The sequence below is a fragment of the Grammomys surdaster genome, unplaced genomic scaffold, assembly GCF_004785775.1.
Source record: "Grammomys surdaster isolate TR1022 unplaced genomic scaffold, NIH_TR_1.0 125463, whole genome shotgun sequence".
NCBI lineage: Eukaryota > Metazoa > Chordata > Mammalia > Rodentia > Muridae > Grammomys > Grammomys surdaster.
Window position 1 is genome coordinate 1,198,832 of NW_021620326.1, and position 17,860 is coordinate 1,216,691.

Below are 17,860 nucleotides of genomic sequence, written 5' to 3' on the forward strand. Positions count from 1 at the left end.
CTCTCTATCCATTTGGGTTGTTCTGTTTCTTTGCTGAACCTAGGATGTTATACACGATGCTAGGCAAGTGTGTATCACTGAGCTACATTCTCAGCCCCTATTTCATCTTTCTAGTCTCCCAGGAATGGGCACCTGAATTGTTTCCAGCCTCCTGCCTTATGAAACACCCTTTCTGAGGGCTGGAGAGATGGCTTAGCAATTATGAGCACTTAGTGCTCTTTCAGACGACCTGGGGTCCAGTTCCCAGCACCCACATAGTGGCTCATAGTTGTCTATAACTCCATTTCTAGGAGATCTGTTAGTCTCTCTTGGCCTCCACAGGCAAGAAGCATACACATGGTACACAGATATAGATATGTATATGTATATATATATATACACACACACATATATACACATATACACATATATACGTATATATCTGCATATATATCTATATATATATCTGTATATCTATATCTATATATATAAAATCTTTTAAAAAAATTGCATGCCTTTAGTCTCAGCACTTGGGAGGCAGAGGCAGGCAGATTTCTGAGTTCAAGGCCAGCCTGGTCTACAGAGTGAGTTCCAGGACAGCCAGGGCTACACAGAGAAACCCTGTCTCAAAAAACAAAGAAAAGTCAAAGCATCTTTAACTGGTACAAAACTTTCAGTGTGTATAAACACCAGAGCAGGACCGTCCTTGTCCTAATTCTCCCAAGAAGAAAGTTCTAGCTTACGTGACAGAAGCACAGAGTGGAGGTGCCCTGGTTCCATCCCTAGCAAGCATGTGATTGCAGCACTTGGGAGGCTGAGGCTATTGGACTGAGAGTCTCACCTTAGTGTAGCTACAAAGTCAAAGAAAAGGAGGAGAGGAGTTTGCCTGTCTTGGCGAAGGCACTCAAGCTCAGCCTTCCAGTTGCTCCATCTCCTTAGGCAGTGGCTTTAGACTGGTTAGAATCTTCCTGTCTCAGGTATTTGGCAAAGATGTCTATGGGGATCTTCGGTTGTCACAACTGAGGTGGGGTGGAGGCTGGCGAGGCTCCACATATGTGTGTCAGGATAGCACCCCACCTTGAAAAAGGGCTTCCCATGAAACAACAACAGTGCTGTTAGCCATTTGAGGACTTTCCACTTTTCTTGAGTGAAGATTAAAATTTTGTCTACTGTGTCACCCAAAATTCTGATTTTTTTGTTGCTGTTTTTCCTCTTTTCTTCTACATGTATCCATGTGTGTGTTCATGCATGCATGTATTGTGTGACACCATTTTTTGGGAGATAAAAAATTTTAACTCCCTCCAGAGAGGGAACTGATGACAGACCAAAATAAGGATGCCACCAACGTCTAGCTTTGTAAATCAATTACTTTTATTGGGGTTACTCACAGGAGTAAGGTTACTCACAGAAGCAGAAATAACTCGAGAGAAAGCTGCATCATGAAACGCCCACCCCAGCATAAATTACAGATCACAAAACTGGAAACCTGAAGGGTACTGTAGTCTGTAGGAAGAGCAACAGGTTGGGGAACATCCTTTCCAGGCAGCTCAGATTCTCTCTGCTTCTTTCAGGTGGCTTAGTTTTTGTTTTCTTTTTCTTTCTTCCTTCCTTTCTTTCTTTCTTCCTTTCTTTCTTTCTTTCTTTCTTTCTTTTTTTGTTTTGCTTTTCGAGACAGGGTTTCTCTGTGTAGCCCTGGCTGTCCTAGAACTCGCTCTGTAGACCAGGCTGGCCTTGAACTCAGAAATTCACCTGCCTCTCCCTCCCAAGTGCTGGGATTAAAGGCGTGCGCCACCACCACTCGGCATCTACTGGATAGATATACCAATACCTTTCATTAGACAAACATTGTTGGTCAAGTTGACCACACCCTGTAAGGCATTCTAAGAAATCCCATTCATAATATATGTTATTATATATTATAAATTATATATACAAATTCTGTTCCTCTGGATAACCCTAATATAGATAGGGTCTCACTATATACCTAGCTCTATCCTGGAACTCCTCATGTAGATCAGGCTGGCCTTGAATTGAACTCTGATCTGCCTGCCTCTGCCTCTTGAGTGCTGGGATTAAAGGTGTGTACCACCATGACAGGCTAGAAACCCTATTGTTTCACCTCTTTTAACATCCTATGTTTTAAAAAACTTTCTTCCAAGATGCAAGGTTGTCATCTTCTACCCAACAGCTTTCAGGTGCAGGAGTATGTGTGTTCAAATGGAGGGGGCCAGAGGACAACACTGGCTGTCAGTCCCTTGCATGCTTCTCGGTGGCATGGAGCTCACCGACTCTGCGAGCTGGCCATCAAGCCTTAAGAGCCCTTCTTTCTTTACCTTTCCAGGGCTGGCGTCCATTCAGACCTGAGTATTCACAGGCAAGCAGTGTACCCACTGAGACTTCTCCCCCACCCATTTTTCATGTTGGAGATAAACCCAGGCCTGGAGCATGCCAGGGAAGCACTCTGCCACTGAGTCAAGCTCTAGGCAAGTGGCTTCTTGCCACTCTCTAATTTGTGCCCCTACCCCCTCCACTTCCTGTGAACTGGTGCACCAGCTGTGTGGGCGAGGCTTGAACCAGGCCCATGTTCTGGCCAGGTGTGTCACCAGAAAGCCACTGTGAACTAACTTCCTTCCTTTCTCTCCCTCTCCCTCCCTCCCCCTCTCTCCCTCTCTCTTTGTTTTCAAGACAGGGTTTCTCTGTGTAGCCCTGGCTGTCCTCAAACTCCGAAATCCCCCTGCCTCTGCCTCCCAAGTGCTGAGACTAAAGGTATGCGCCATCACTGCCAAGCTCCTTTTCCTGTTGAAGACTTTGTTTCTGGCCTTGGTTCAGGGTCCTCTGGGAGCTGGGGAATGGTGGGAAGTATAACCAAGTCTTTTAGGTCCCTTTACACAAGGAGGACTCTTCCTCTAATCTGGAAACCTCAAGTCTTCACAGAAGTGGCAGTGGGGTACAGGTGAAACTCCTCACCAGCTGTAGTGTGCTTCTGTGCCCTCCAGCTCAGATGTCTTTCAGTCCTTGTGGGAATCTCAGGACTGGGAACAGCTGCTGCTTCTAGGTAGGCTGGAGTAGCTACCTTTGTCTTGTCTATAATATCAGAACTGCAATGAACAGAGTCATGTGTGAGACAGGCTGGTAGTTGCTCCAGCAGTGGAGGAGGGGAAAGAAGGGAGAGAGGGGCTTTCATGACCGTTATTCTCTGAGGAGAACCCCTCAAAATGTTTCCTTCTACTGAAGCTCACACTTGGGACATGTGGAAGCCTGACCAGGGACACTCGAAGCTGGATGCTGCATCCCCAGGTGCAGGTGGGGCAACCCTATTCCCTGGAGCCACTGTGTGTTCATCTGTCACCAGGGAAAATGCTTTACTTGCCTGGGATGTTGCATCTCTGCAGAACTGCCTGGGAACCAGGTGCATCTGCTGGACGTGGGCATCCTCTTGTCTGCAATTCCCTGTCTATGGAGATGGAACTCATGGTCTCAGTTACACCCCTCAGTGGGGTATTCTGAGACTGTTCTACTAGACTCTGCATGGTAGACTTCAGGCAGGTGCCCACTACTGAGCTACATATGTTCCCACTTCTTTTTTTTTTAACTTTATAAACATGTTAAGAACAATTTCTATTTTTTATGTGTATTTTGCCTGCATGTATGTCTGTGCAGCATGTCTGTGTCTGGTGCCCTCAGAGGCCAGAAGAGGGTGTCAGATTCCCTGAAATTGGAGTTACAGGTGGTTGTGAGCCCAAATTGCCTTGTGGATTCTGGAAGAGAAGCCGGTGCTTTTAACTGTGAGATTATCTCCTCAGCCCCCTCGTCTTCTATGCTAACAACAGGTCTCACGAAGTTGAAGTTGCATAGGCTGGCCTCAAGTCTTCCTGACTCGGACTGCAGAGTGGCCCAGGCCTTCCTTCAACTAGGTTTTGGTACATGTCCCATTTTGAGGGGTTCTCCTCAGAGAACGGTCATGGAAGCCCCTCTCTCCCTTCTCTCCCCTCCTCCACTGCTAGAGCGACTGTCTCACGCATGACTCTGCTCACTGCGGCTCTGATAGACAAGACAAAGGAAGACACTTGGCTGTTTCTACACTTAGAACTCAGGACTTTGCATACAAGCATGGGAAACAGGCTCAGAGGGGTGGAGCCACTTTGTCCATATAACACAGCAGGGCTGGAATGAAGGCTCCAAGCTTTGAGCCTTTCTCCATCATGCATGGGGTGGCAAAACTTAAGGTGTGGTGCTACACCCCAGTAATCTCAGCACTAGGAGGTGGTCATCCTCAACTTCAGAGGTGGTTTGGAGCCAGCCCTGACTCTAAAACTCTGTCTCCAAAAAGCAAAAGAACAAAAACAAAAAGCCATTGTTCTGAGTGGGACTTGCTATTGAGTCCAGCTCTAAGCAATCCATCTGCCTCATCCTGCAAAGTAGTTGTGTCTACATAGCCGCTCTACCCAACTTGGACATGTTTGTACATTTCTGAAGCAGACAATAGGCTATTAAACAATTGGTATAGCAAAAGTGAGTATTATAAAGGAACTAGTTAACATATTAATCATCTTCTCACAGTTATTCATATTCCCCTGTGGAAAAAGCAGTTAGAATCTCATTTAGAAAAGAATCCTGACTCAATAAACAAAAATATTTGAACACAAGAGCCAACCCTGAGCTTGCAAGACTCACTTTCCCCTAACCTAGATGCCAGCAAAATTATTGCATTTAACGTTTGACATTTGGTTCACCGTGGGTCTACTTTTTCCCATTAATTGATATTTAAAAATACTCCTTTAGAATATTATCTTGATGATTAGTTTCTGAGCTGGAAGCATTCACTCCCGCCGGGGTTATTTCTGTTTCACCTTCTCCGGCTGCAGCTGACCTATCTCTTGGGGAAACTGAGTCCCGGAGCGGCGGCGAGCTCTGGGGATAGAATGTCGCTGACCTTTGCTTATCGTCCTCTCATTAAATGTCCGCCTGCCAGAGACCTTTCCACTGCCTGAGTGGCCGAGATAGCGGCGCGGCCAGGCTGTGACCTTTCCGGGGATCCGACTAGCATCATACCAGCCGATTCCTCCCCATCCTCTCGGACCGAGAGAACGCGCGTGTGAAGTCATCGAACTCCGAGTCCTGCCTCCGCCGCTGACGTCACAGAAGGGCAGCACAGAGTCGCAGCGTTCCTCGGAGGATATGGGCGCCAGAGGCCAGAGAGTGGCCCAGCAAGGAGGAAGTCTTGAGGTTTTCAACGGTACGTAAGACCGAACTACAACTCCCGACGCCCCGTGGACCTGTGCAAGAGAGCGCGACAAACTTTTGGACGAGATTGATCTCTCGTTAGTCCAACCAGAGAGCCGATTTTAGAGCGGCATCCCACCCCCTTGTAATTCTCAGGGCTGCTTCCTCGCGCGAGTGACGGGCTTCGTTTGCCTTCTAGGGTTTAGCTTCCTCTGACGGACGTCCGAACTGAGGAATCGGAGCTCGGAGAAGTCGAGAGGGTGCTGAAAAGCGTGGACGGTAGCCAATAGCATGCTGGAAGTGTCTGGCACCGTCCAATCGCTGCCCCGGAGGTCCGCCCTGGCGCGTGACGTAGTAGGGTGGGTAGCAACAGTTGCCCCGGTGAGGGAAACGGAGGCGCCATAGCCACGGTAGTCGTGGCGACCAAGCAACCCAGCAACGCCAGTCAACAACAACAACTGCGGCCGCCCCCCGCCCCCACGCCCCCGGCCCGGCCTGGGGACCCCGGCGCGCTCGGTCCCCTCTGCACAGCGCCCACGCACCTCCTCGAAGCCTTCCGCGGACACAAGTGCGGAGAAGCCGAGGTAACCGGGGCAGCGCCCGGCAAGCTGGGCGCGCCGGGGCGGACGGCCGGGCCCGCGCAGCGCCTGTCGCTTGACTACAGTCCTCAGGGAAGGGGGCGGGCGGTCAAAATGGCGGCGGCGACTGTCGGGACTGTGGGGGAGGGGGCCGGGGTTCGGCCGGGGCGACACCACCCGCCCCCGGACCCGCAGCCCGGCCCCCGCGAGGGGCGGGTGCTCGCAGGCCGCGGGCGAGTGGAGGTCGGGAGGCTGGGGCGGGGGGGGGGCGCTTTTATATGTCGGGAGGTGCGGGGAGGCGGGTCTGCCGAGGCTGGACCAATGACAGCGCGCGGAGGCGGGGCGTGATGGAAGGTGGGCGGGGCCTAGTGTCCCTCCGCCCTCGGTGTCGGGTGCGGCCGCCGACACTGGGACTGTCCTGGTGTTCCGGATGAGGAGCAGCAGCTTGGGGTGCATACCTGCCTGAGATTTAGAATTTGGACGTGTGACTATTCCATTTCGGACCTTTGTTTTTCTTTCTATAAAATGGGAAGAATTGTCACCATCTCCTTCAGTACAGTTAACTCTTAATTCCTTCCAAGAATTTCCCTAGGGCTCATCCTTGGGTCTTACACCACACCCATCTACTCTTTCTCAATGAGATTTGATAACTTGTTAGTGTTAATTGTAAAGTGACCCCTACTTTTAAACCCCGGAGGATGTGAAGATGGCCAAGTTTCAATCAGACTGGCTTTAGTTTGGGGGATTTAGTTGTCAGAAGTTGAATCTTCTCCTGGAGAGACGTGATCTTAGGCCACAAATGTAGAGAATCTGAAACTGGTTTCTGGGGTGTTGTCTCAACCCTAAGGTGATGCTGGTGTCAGGGCACTTGTTCCTGGAGATTGGACGTTTCTCCGTCGCCATTAAGGTCTCCACCAGTGGAGCCAGTAGAGCTGTCTTAGTTAGATTCCTTAAGCCACATCTCTTGGCCTGCCACATGTCAGTTAGGCCAGTATCAAGAGGGTCACATGTCATAAGGTGGTACCAGTCCCACACGGTAGGAGTGGGTGTAGCATTGGAGGCAAGGAGAGAAATTTGTTAGTGCAGGACCTTTGCAACTGCTTGTGTGTGTGTGTGTGTGTGTGTGTGGTGAGTGTTGCAGAACTCAGTCAGCCATGGCGGTTCTTATTGGCTCCGTGGGTAGACAGGTCATGGCATCTGCTCTTGGCACTGGCATACACTGCCGTCCTCTTAAGAGGATCGACTTTTCCAGTGGAAATTAAGCAGGGAAGCAAGGACTCGTACTTGTAGGGAGGTTTCCTCCTCCTGTCAAAGGGTCTTCAAGGCTGTGGGGGTTAACTTTGAGGAAGGTGCTGGCCGGAGTTAGCTAGGTTGCCTTAAAAAAAAAAGTCTTCAACTCCTATCAGGGAAGGCTGACTCAGAGCAGAAAGTGATGGCACTGATTCTCTGACTGCTGCGGCCTCGTTCTTTCCAGTAATTGTCAGAGGGCCCAGAAGGGTCATTTGGCTGGAGAAGGTTGGCACTGCCTCAGCTTTTTACCTAAAACAGTTCTTCTCTACCTGTGTGATCTTAGTGAGTTGACTCACTTGGGTGGGGGTGGGGGCTGCATGTGCACTCATCCAGAGACACACTTATTTTAGCTCATGTTACTGTGTGTGTATCCCCCCAAAATATATCACGTATGAAACATCAAATAAAGTGTTCAAATGATGCCAGCTGCCGTTAAGATGACTGTCACTTCCTGTCCAGTCCTCGGAATTAGCTGCTGGTGTTTTATTTTTATCATTTTGTCGGAGAGAGAAGCCCGTGCTGTGGGTTGACAATAGAAGCGGGGAGTAGGGAGTACAGCATCTTTGTCTCCCTTTTTCTCTTCTGGGAATTGAACCTAAGACATCCCCAGACTCGGCACAGGCTCTGCACCGAATGATTCACCTAGCCCTCATTTGTACTTTTTCAGTGTAAAGCATCTACATTTTCTTTATTTCACGTGTGTGTCTATATGCGCACACATGGGAACCACAGCATGCATTGGGAACAGGGGACAACTAGTGGGACTTAGTTCTGTCCTTCCAGCACTAGGCCCATGGGTCTGAACTTGTTTACTTTGTAGCAGGTACTTTTTACGTGCCAAGTTACCTTAATGGTCCGTTTTTACTTTTTGAGACATGGCCCTGCTAAGTTGTCCTGGGAGGCTGTGAACTTGTAAGCTTCCTCGGCTTCCTAAGATGACAGGTCTGTGCCACCGAGCCAGACATAGAGTTGTATTTTCTGTGGAGAAGTGTTGCCCACTCTGCTTGCCCCTGAGCGACCTTTGTTTCAGGGAGTAGCCAGAAAGGCAAGAGCTATCTGGGAAGAGACTCTGACTCACCGCTAGTTCTCTAGGACTGAGGCAGAGCTGTGGAGAAGGTGAGAAGCGGATTTCTTGAACAAGGACTCACCTTCTTCCTTGACAGCCCTGAACTAGAGAGGGTCTCTTATGTGTGGGTCCTGTTGTGCACCAAGAGGGATGACAGTCCCCCAGGGTGAGCCTGTACCTGCTACTGTCTGCAGAGGCTGTGGCCTCCTCCAGAGTCTCAATGGTCAGAGGATTCCCAGTGGGCTTCCTTCCACACTTGCTAGTACTGTCTTCATTCAGCTGCATACCTATGTCCAGTGCACAGAGAGCTGAGTGCCCCGGGGACTTGGGGTTCAGTGGAGAACATCTGTCTCGTGTGTGTAAGAACCAGCGTTCCGTCCCTAGCACTGCCAAAAATGAACAAAGAGGGGAGGTTGAACTTGCAGTCTATGCCATCATCTTCTAGGAGCCAGGGATAAAGGAACCTTTATGGTGTTTGCCTTTCCAGTTCAGCAGGGAAGAGAGACTGTTAAGGAATAACCGAATGGCTACACAGGGGCAAAAGCATTAAAGAGAGTGTGTGCTTCAGAGCACTTGGGGGAGGGGCACTTGGTGACCAGGGGAAGTGGCCTGAATGTTAAGGAGCTAGGCTGGGCACAGGGTTAGAAGCAAGTGCTAGTCAGGGAGACAAAGAAGGTGCAAAGGTCCTGAGGCAGGACGGCATGGGAGTCTTAGACTGAGAGCCAGAGTGCCTAAAACATCCAGAGCAAGAGACATGGGGCCTGGGGGGACAGGTCTGAAGCCCCACAGTCCTGAGAAGGATTGCGAGTGCTGTATGCCCTCTGGTGAGACGTGAGACAGTCCAGGTGCTCAGAGGATCCTGCAGCCTCTGGACACATCCCCGAGAACAGGTGCTGTGGGGCCACGTGAGGCTGGAGAAGTGACCAGCCCCACAGGCGAGAGAGTGACTGAGGAACAGTCAGGGGAGGCCAAGGGCAGGGCGCACTAGTCCAGGACTCCAGACCCATGACCAAAGCTGTCCTACAGATGCACTGAATATGGTTTCTCTCCCTCTGTAACACTTGGTTCTAGAATCTGATGTCTGTGGCATGTCTGCCAGCCGCAGCCTGTGTCTTGTGATAGGATACAACCTCACCTGGCATAGGCCAGGCTGGTCTGTACCGCTTTGGCACCTCCAGCCATGCTGTCTGTGTGTGGAAGGAAGCTAAGAATGACTTTTACAGTTTGGAATGATTGGGAAAGATCAAAAGAACATTTTATAACGTGAATATTTTATAAATGTCATATCATATGAAAAGTCACAGTGCTCCAATCTGTGTGGAGTTGGCTTTCTTGTCCCGAGTGTACACACCTGCTCAACTGTTGCTCTACCTCACTGCATTGCCAGAGTCAGCTGGGAGCCCGCAGATGCAGTCTGTCCACAGAAGCAAACAGCGTTTCTCTCATCTCTGGGAATAGGTTCAAACGTTCTCCGGAAACTAGCAGTTGGCTTTGAAGACCTTGGCATGTTAGTGGTTGGGTCAGCAGATCCTTGACAGAGCACACAGGCAGGTTCCATTTTCCTTGTGCTGCCTTCTGTGAACCAAGGGTCTTTTATGCTCACGTGCATGGGAAGCATTCCTGCCCCATCTCCATGTATGATTCATTCCCCCACAGAGAGCGAGCCTCAGCTTAGCCTTGTCCATGTAGGAGGAGGAGAAGGTAGCCATAAATATGGGCTTTGGGAGCCCATTCCTGCCAGAGAGCAAGCATTTGGCTCTGAGGCAGCCTGGGCTACGGTAGGTTTTCTTGGACTTCTGGGTCGTATTATGAAGGACTAGCTAAAAATATATTTGGGGACACTGCAAACTCTGAGCAGTAGAACCCAGGGGCTCTATGTTAGACATCTCCCCAGGGGCTACCTATGGAGTGCATGCATAGTTGTGAATGGATGGTAATAACACCTCTCAATAATATCCATGGTACTCGCTGGCTGCTAAGGTGATCACAGTGGATTTTTACAGTGGCCCTGTGAACCCAGGTCACAGATGGGTAAACTGAGGCTCAGAAGTCAGTCAATATATAATGTTTATAAAAAGGTTCACATGGGGCACATGGTGATAGCTACTAACCCTGTGCCACATTAGCTCAGATGTAACCCCTTTATATTGCCAGAAGCTAGTGTCAGTGGAAGGTGTGCTGCCCTCTGTGAGGTGGACTATGGCTTCCTCCTTCTCTGATAGGCAAACTTCCCTTGATGCCCAAGTCCTTGGCAGGGTTGAGTGGGGTGGCCGTTGAGGCTGGCTGCTTTGTGTTCACCTTGGGGCTTGTAGTCTGAATCAGTGCTTATCCTCTGGGCTCTCCAAGCTGGCCCAGCCCTGTGTGGTTCAGGTCTACACTGGCATCTCCTCCTCCTTGTCCTCCTTCTCCACCTCCTCCTTCTCTTCTTCTTCCTCTTCTTCCTCTTCTCTCTCTCTCTCTCTCTCTCTCTCTCTCTCTTCTCTCTCTCACACACACATGCACACACACATGCACACCTGCATAAGCACACACACACACACACAGGTGGGAGCCTGTTCCATGGGAGCACTTTTGTTTCTAGGGACTGTGTTAGAGATATTCCTCAGTGCTTTGCCCAGCCTTTCCTTCCTCTTTCTCTCCCTTCCTTTTTTGGGGGGTGGGGGGTGGGGCTGCTGTTAAGGGTGTCTCCCAAGGCCTGGTACACGCTGGCCACCAGTTCCACAGATCAGCATGGGAGGCTACCATCAGCCATCCTCCAGGGAAACCGTGGAGGAGCTCCCCCAGAGCCACTCCGCAGGGGTCAAGTTCAAGCTGTGCATTGGCCCTGTGCAGGCAACTTCTCAGCTGCCTCCGAGTCTGCCATCCGAGGGGGACACCTAGGTGCCAGGTGGGAGAGGCAGGCACCGGGAGGCAAGGGGCGTGGTGAGGCCTCGCTGTCAGCAAGTCCCTCTTGGGTGCTTATGCCCACTCCCTGGCTCTGGTGGGAAGGACAGTGGAAGTGCTGTCTATTGTGAGAAGCAATTAAGGGCTAGGCCTCACTAGAGCTGTGAGAACCGGGGTTAGCCACGAGTCTTGGGGCTGAGTAAAGTTAGTGACACCAGGGTGAAGAGCTAAATTCCTGGTGCCAAGGCTGGGATGCCAGGTGAGCACTACAGTGTCTGCCGAGCATTAGCTGTTGTTCGGCTCCCAGCCTTCCCCTGTACTAGAGGTCATCCTGCCGACATGGTGTGGCAGTGGTTCCAGTTGGCAGGCTCTTAGCTTGGGAGCAGAATGGCCTAGGGTGACAGCCAGTCACCTCTAGGGGACAAGACAGGACAAAGACACAGCTTGAGGTGCTGGGAATGGGCACACTTCAAAGCCATTGCCATCTCGTGCTAAGATAGGCTGCGCCAGCCGGACAGGCTCTGCACCACCGGTAAGAGCAGCCACTCCTAGCCTCAGGAGGACCCCACACCCTATGTAGACCCATTGCTGCCTCAGGGCCTGTGAAGGGCACCCTGCTGTGAGGGCTCTCAGATGACCCTTGGCATTGGGCTCTCTGAGAGATACCTTTTTCTGTGACTTGCCTTTTCACCTTCGAATTGTGAAGGGCTCAGGATGCCCAGGGTTAGACAGGCTTGTCGCTTCCCTGCTGTGTGGCCTGGGACTAGCACCTTACCTTCTCTGAGCCTCAGCTCCTCATCTGGAAAACTCAGTCTAGATCCACTATGGTAGTTGTAAAATCTAAAATAGAGTAGTGTGTGATGGTTGGTCTTGGTTGTCAGCTTGGCTGGATATGGCGGAGGAATGTTCTGCAGCAAGAGGCCTAGGAGATGCCCACTTTTAGGAAGTCCAGTGGCATATGCCATTCCAGAGGCTCGAGCAGAAGGATCACAGTTTCAGTTAGCTTGCACTACTTAGGGAAATCCTGTTGCAAAAGGCCAAGCACTAAGGATGCATCTTATTAGTAGGCTACTTGCTTAGTGTGTGCAAGGCCCTGAGTCCCACCCTCAGAGCACCAAAAGAAAAGAGATCCCAGCACTCAGGAGGCAAGGGCAGGTGGATCTCTGTGAGTTCCAGACTAGCCTGGTCTACACAGCGGTTCCATGCCAGCCAGGACTATATAGTGAGACTCTGTCTCAAAGCGAGGAGGTGTTCCCTGGGCTCGCTGGTGAGCGGGATGACAAAGGTGCTCTAGAGGCCACTGGCATAGCCTGAGGCACCGTGGCATGTTCAGGTGCCAGGGGGAGGAGGGCAAGAGCAACAGGCTCAGGATGAGGGTGAGGAATCCTGTCTGTCTATTCCCAGAAACCCCACAGGGATGGGTCCACTGTATGTAGCCAGGGATTTAATCAAGTTAGTGATGAGCTCAAAGACATCTCTAGGGAGCTGGGGGCTGGCTGTTTTCTTCTGCTGGTAGATTAATTCTTTTTTTCTTCTTCTTTGTTTTTCTGTTTCTCTCTCCCCCGCTTTTCTACTCAAGGAAGAGGAAAACCGCCTTATTTATTATCATTCACTGTTGGCATGGCAACACAGTCCTATGTTACTGAGCTACAGGCAGCCCCACAAGCATCTCAGCCACCACAGGCCCCGCCCCAGGCCCCGCCCCAGGCCCCACCCCCAGCAGCACCCCAGCCTCCTGCTGCAGCAACCCCCCAGCCCCAGTATGTCACCGAGCTGCAAAGCCCCCAGCCCCAGACGCAACCTCCGGGCAGCCAGAAGCAGTATGTGGCAGATCTCCCGGCTGCCCCTGCACCCTCGCGGCCTGCCACACCTGCCCCATCCCCTGTGGCTCAGCAGTATATCGTGGTCACCGTCTCCGGTAAGTTCACATCTATACTTGTGGCCAGAGTGCTTGGAACATCTCTGGGAAGAGTTTTGGGGAGCTCAGCATCCAGGATCCTCTCCAGGGCTACCTGCGGGATTCAGGGCATCTCTGGGTAAAGGGAATCAGGCCAGGCATAGAAGCTTCTGTGTCCCACTGGCATGCTTCTGTTTTTAATCTGTCCCCAAGTAAAATGTCCTTAGAAAAGAGGATGGGATGGCGAAATCCAGTTTGCACACACCCACAAGCATCAGGCTGCCCACCGGCCTGGACCTCCCTGCCTAGATCTTACCATTGTAGCTTCTCTAAATGAGGGCGTGGGAGACATGCTTAGAGTAAGCTGGCCTGGGAGGGGTCTTTGAGAGAGACTGTCTAGATGGCTGAGATGTATCCTCTCTCCTCCCTGGAGGAGCAGGACCTGGTGGCCAAGCAAGCTGCTGAGCCAGCCCATGGCTACCCTTGTGCCATGGAAAGGGTGTAATGTACTCACAGCATGAGGGTGTGGGAAAGGGAAGGTCAGAACCCAGGAAAGGCCCAGCCACAGCTGCAGGTGCCCATTCTGACTCAGAGCCCATGGTCTGCTTTGTCCCTCTGGGGTGCCACCACGGGCCTCCAGCCCCTGCCTTCTTCCCAGGGGAAGGAAGCAGGGGAAGGAAGCAGAAGCTATACTCATCATGACCGTGATGCCCAATATGACACCTTGTCCTTGCGCCCCACGCTCTCTCCCACTGCCCCCCCCCCCAGCCTCCCTGACCTTAGTGAGATCAGGTCCTGCTCTTACTGCGCCTACAGTGCCTCAGAGATGGAGTAGTCCCACCTGTCCCAGCTCTTCTGCAGGGGCCTGCAACTCCTGCTGGGAATACTTCTCTCTTTTTTTTTTGGTCAGATATTCTCAAACTACTAGCTTTCTGGTTGCTGCTCTCTCATGTACACCCAGTGTGCAGCCACCTGTGACCTTGCTCCTGACAGCTCCCGTCAGGGTCCCCATCAGTTCAGAATCATTGGTCATCCTGGACCTTGTTACTCTAGGCGGTGCCTGACAGTTTTCCTCCTACCTCAGACCTGTCCTGCACACCTGCCCAGATTCCACCCACACTGCCTCTTTCATCACCTCCACTCTCTTCTGCCTCACCTGTCTGATCCATGGCAGCAAAGGCCTGAGCTTGAACCCTCCTCTGCGCCAGTCATCGTCCTCCTGATGGCCTCCTCAAGTGTCACGACTCCCACTCCCTCCCTTCTTCTAGTACTGGGATTTGAATTCAGAGCCTTCCACACTCTAGGCCTCTGCTGTCAGTGAGCCCCACCCCCAGCCTTCTCCTTACTCTTTGAGACACAGTCTCCTCAGTTGCCCACACTCACTGAGCTCACTCTAGCTTGGCCTTGCCTTCTTCACCTTGTCAGCCTTTTGCTCCATCCTCCTCAGAAGCTGGTGACGCCAGATCCAGTTGTGTCAAACTTACCATGCTCCTGTTGGGTTCTTCATGCTGGCTTTTGCCCTGAGCCCCAGGATCTTGTGACTAGTCTTTCTAGGTATGGCTACTGAAGGCCAAACTGGTCTTAAAGCCATCTGACTTTCAGAATTATACCCTCTCCCTGCATGCTCAATGAGATGTCTCTTTCACCCAGGCCTAGCTTCCGGGTATTGGCTATTCCACCCCACTCTCTCCTTCCTATACCCACCCAGACCCTCCACCTATGCTGTGGCCATGGCTATCTCTGGCTATCTCTGATGCCTTATTTGCACAGTAGCCACCAGGAGCCTGTCCCAAGCTGCTACTTACTTAGGCGTCTTCACATCTATCTCAATAAAGATTCCAGAGCAGGGCCTTAAGGCATGGGAGTTTACAGTATTGGAAAGCTGGCCCCTACCCCTCTCAGAAAAGGACTTTAAAAGTACCCTTACCACCTATAATCACACTGGGGAGGTTGTGGCTGGAGGAGTCGAATTCCAGGCTAACCTGAGCTATAAATCAAGATCTCAAAAATTTTCCATGTCATCAGCTTCCAAATAGCCTCCCAAGTGCCTGTGTCTGGCCCAGCAGCTTCCAGCTCTGTACCCGTCATGACTGTCTGGCCCAGCAGCTTCCCGCCCTGTACCCAACATGACTGTCTGGCCCAGCAGCTTCCAGCCCTGTACCCGACATGACTGTCTGGCCCAGCAGCTTCCCGCTCTGTACCCGACATGACTGAGCCTCCCCAGCTTCCCGCATGCCAGCTCACCAGCATAGCTACTTCCTCTCCTTTTAACCTGGACTACCTGAAGCATACCCAGGCTAGCCCTTCTGCTACTTTTATCTCCAGTCTCTCCTCAGAAGCCACTCCCTTGCCCTCTGATCCTACAGTCCTTCCTTTTCTTGAGTTAACATCATATGGTAATGTTTTTGAAGATGGGGTTCTGTCTCTAGGCCTTTGTACAATGACTGTTGGATACAGGACTGGCCCAGCACAACTAGTTGAGGCTGTCTAGCCTAGCATCCTATTGCCCTTGGGTGACCCACAAGTTCCTCCTGTAAGCATTTGGTGTCCTCAGAGTCGAGTCTGGAATAGGCACACTGTTCGAGGCCCTGCCTCAGCTTCTCCTAGCGCTTCATGACACACAGAGGGAAGACCTGGTATTCAAGTCCCAGGCCAGAGCGGCATTTCGGGTAGACAGGCCTAGGTCAGTCTCACTAGCGTGGGGAGGAGAGATAGCATGCAATCAGAAGACAAGGCACAGGTAAGGGTTGGCTGCAGTATCACTCTGCCAGGCTCACCTCTGGCTGGGCAGTGGCTCGCTGCCTGCTTTTTCCTGTGGTCCTGGGAATGTCATCCCACTGAGTTCTTGCAGGAGTGAGCCCATCCCCGCAGTTGTCACTGTTGCCCCATGAGTGCTGAGGAAGAGGAGGGAGGCCGCTACCTACCCAGCTTCTGTGTTGGTGTCTTCCTGCTTCTTCTCCCAGGCTGCCCTTGTGAGCCGGTCCTTTGAGGAAGGGGAGGCTGACACTAGCGAGGGCCAGCTCCAGAGCCAGGAACAATCTGGGCTCACCAGGAAGCCAGCAGGGGAAGGGCTGCCCCGTTCCCCTGGAGGAGGCTGCAGGAGTAAACTGAGACCTCTAGCCTGGGCCTGCCATGCTTTGCCCTAAGGTGACTGGAGATGACGGGAGGGGGCTCAGGTTTCCCTGGTCAAACACTATGGATGCATAATCCCAAGCTCCTGAGAGGCCTCTAGAATTTAGTGTTAGGCTGAGAAGGTGAAGCCAGACCTGCCTAGAGGGACCAGGGAGCCTGCAGGAGACACCAGGCTACCCAGGCTCCTCTGCTTCCCTTCAGCTTATGGTCCTCCAGAGGAGCTGTGCCTCTTCAAGAGTTCTGTACCCACAAGAGGAAAATGGGAGCTGCCAGCATCTCCAGTGAAGAAGGGGAAATTAAGGCCCAAGAGGACATAAGTCCTGGGGGCAGCAGGGACGCAGACCCTGTGCTGATGTCTCATACCATACCCAGGGGCAAGAAGAGGGCCTAGCTGGCGAGCATGCCAGGGTTGAGCGTCCTTCAGCCTCCTGAAGAGCTGGCTTGCTCTCTTTAAGCTGAGGGGTGAGCAGGTGGATGTGGAAGAGCCAGGCACTTGAAGGAAGGGGTGACCACATGGAGATAGGCTATCTGATTCAAACAGTATATTCGCTCTGTTTCCTAACTCTAGCTTTTAAGGGCCTCCCTGCTTATGCACACATCAGAAGAGAGTTGGCCAACAGACATAGCTGACCCTTGACTTTCCCCTGCTTTCCTCCCGCCCTACCTTTAAAACATAGCTAGGAAGCCCTGGCCCATCACCCTCCTAGTGTTGCTAAGTAGGGAAGAGCCCAGCATTAAGGGCCACCCCAAGGCAGGTGTCAGTAGGATTGCTCTGGGATAGATGCCTGATTAGAGCAGGTGCCCAGATGTCCAGCTGCAGGGGTCTGGCTCAGTGGCCAGCCCCTTGGACATAGCAGGTGGCTAGGGCCAATGCCCTGTGTGGGTTCCCTCCCGGAGCCATAGCAGTGCCCACGGGTCTCTTCAGTCCAGTGCCCATCCTTGAGCTGGGCCTGGCTCCCTGTATTCCAGATAGCCTAGTTAGTGGGGGGAGGGAGAGGAGATGAGACCTGTGACTCTAGGCCAGCTTGATTCTCCCTCAGAGGGGCTGAGGGAGAGGGCCTTCTCTGGGACCCAGAGAAGCCTAAATCAGTTTTGAGGGAAGATTCTAGCAAAACCTAATTAATTATCACTGCTTAGAATTGGTGTAGGGCCTGGCGGTGGTGGCGCACACCTTTAATCCCAGCACTTGGGAGGCAGAGGCAGGCGGATTTCTGAGTTTGAGGCCAGCCTGGTCTACAGAGTGAGTTCCAGGACAGCCAGGGCTACACAGAGAAACACTGTCTCGAAAAACCAAAAAAAAAAAAGAAAAAGAAAAAAAGAATTTGTGTAGGTACCCAAGCAGGCCTGGGAAGGGCCACAGGATGTCTCCCCTGACAACTCCCCAACATCTGGGCATTTCTGGGGCATATTCAGATACTCTCAGGTGGACTGGGCCAGCCTCCTGCCCTAGTCAGGCCCTTTCCTATGTCCCTTCTGGAGGCTGAGCCCTATTATAGAAACCTCAATCTTACAGTATGTTGAGCCAATATGTGCGACTCTGCCTAATAAGATGAGGAACTTAGGAATAGTGTGTAGGGTTGGGTGACGTGGGCGTACAGGGACCCCCCTGGACCCAGGCCAGGCCCCTCAGCTAGGTGATACAAGGTCTCTGTCACCTGAAAATAAGTAAGAAAGGCAAGAACCAGCTCTAAGTTCCCAGGACACCAGCCACAGCATCAGTGTCCACTGCCCTAGAGCATCCCATGGTGCACCGGACACAGCGTCAGTGTGCACTGCCCTAGAGCATCCCATGGTGCACCGGACACAGCGTCG

General features: G+C 51.9%; 1 protein-coding gene and 1 long non-coding RNA gene across 5 annotated transcripts in view; one reads left to right on the forward strand and one right to left on the reverse strand.

Moving 5' to 3' along the window:
• Nucleotides 1-5,578: 5,578 nt before the first annotated feature.
• Rfx1 (regulatory factor X1) overlaps nucleotides 5,579-17,860 on the forward strand; it is a 29,919-nt gene continuing 17,637 nt past the window's right edge. For 2 of the 4 annotated variants that reach the window (XM_028786306.1, XM_028786305.1), the window contains exons 1-2: nucleotides 5,589-5,786; nucleotides 12,599-12,937. In XM_028786306.1, coding sequence (XP_028642139.1) covers nucleotides 12,640-12,937 — 298 coding nt within the window. In that variant the 5' untranslated portion in view covers nucleotides 5,589-5,786; nucleotides 12,599-12,639. Of the gene's footprint in view, nucleotides 5,787-9,541; nucleotides 9,684-12,598; nucleotides 12,938-17,860 lie in introns of those variants that run through there. The other 2 variants (XM_028786303.1, XM_028786304.1) reach the window with 2 other exon arrangements.
• LOC114637970 overlaps nucleotides 12,449-17,860 on the reverse strand; it is a 9,217-nt gene continuing 3,805 nt past the window's right edge. The window contains exons 2-3 of the long non-coding RNA XR_003713805.1: nucleotides 12,890-13,031; nucleotides 12,449-12,589 (exon numbers count right to left, since the gene is read on the reverse strand). This is a non-coding gene — a long non-coding RNA (uncharacterized LOC114637970). The remainder of the gene's footprint in view (nucleotides 12,590-12,889; nucleotides 13,032-17,860) is intronic.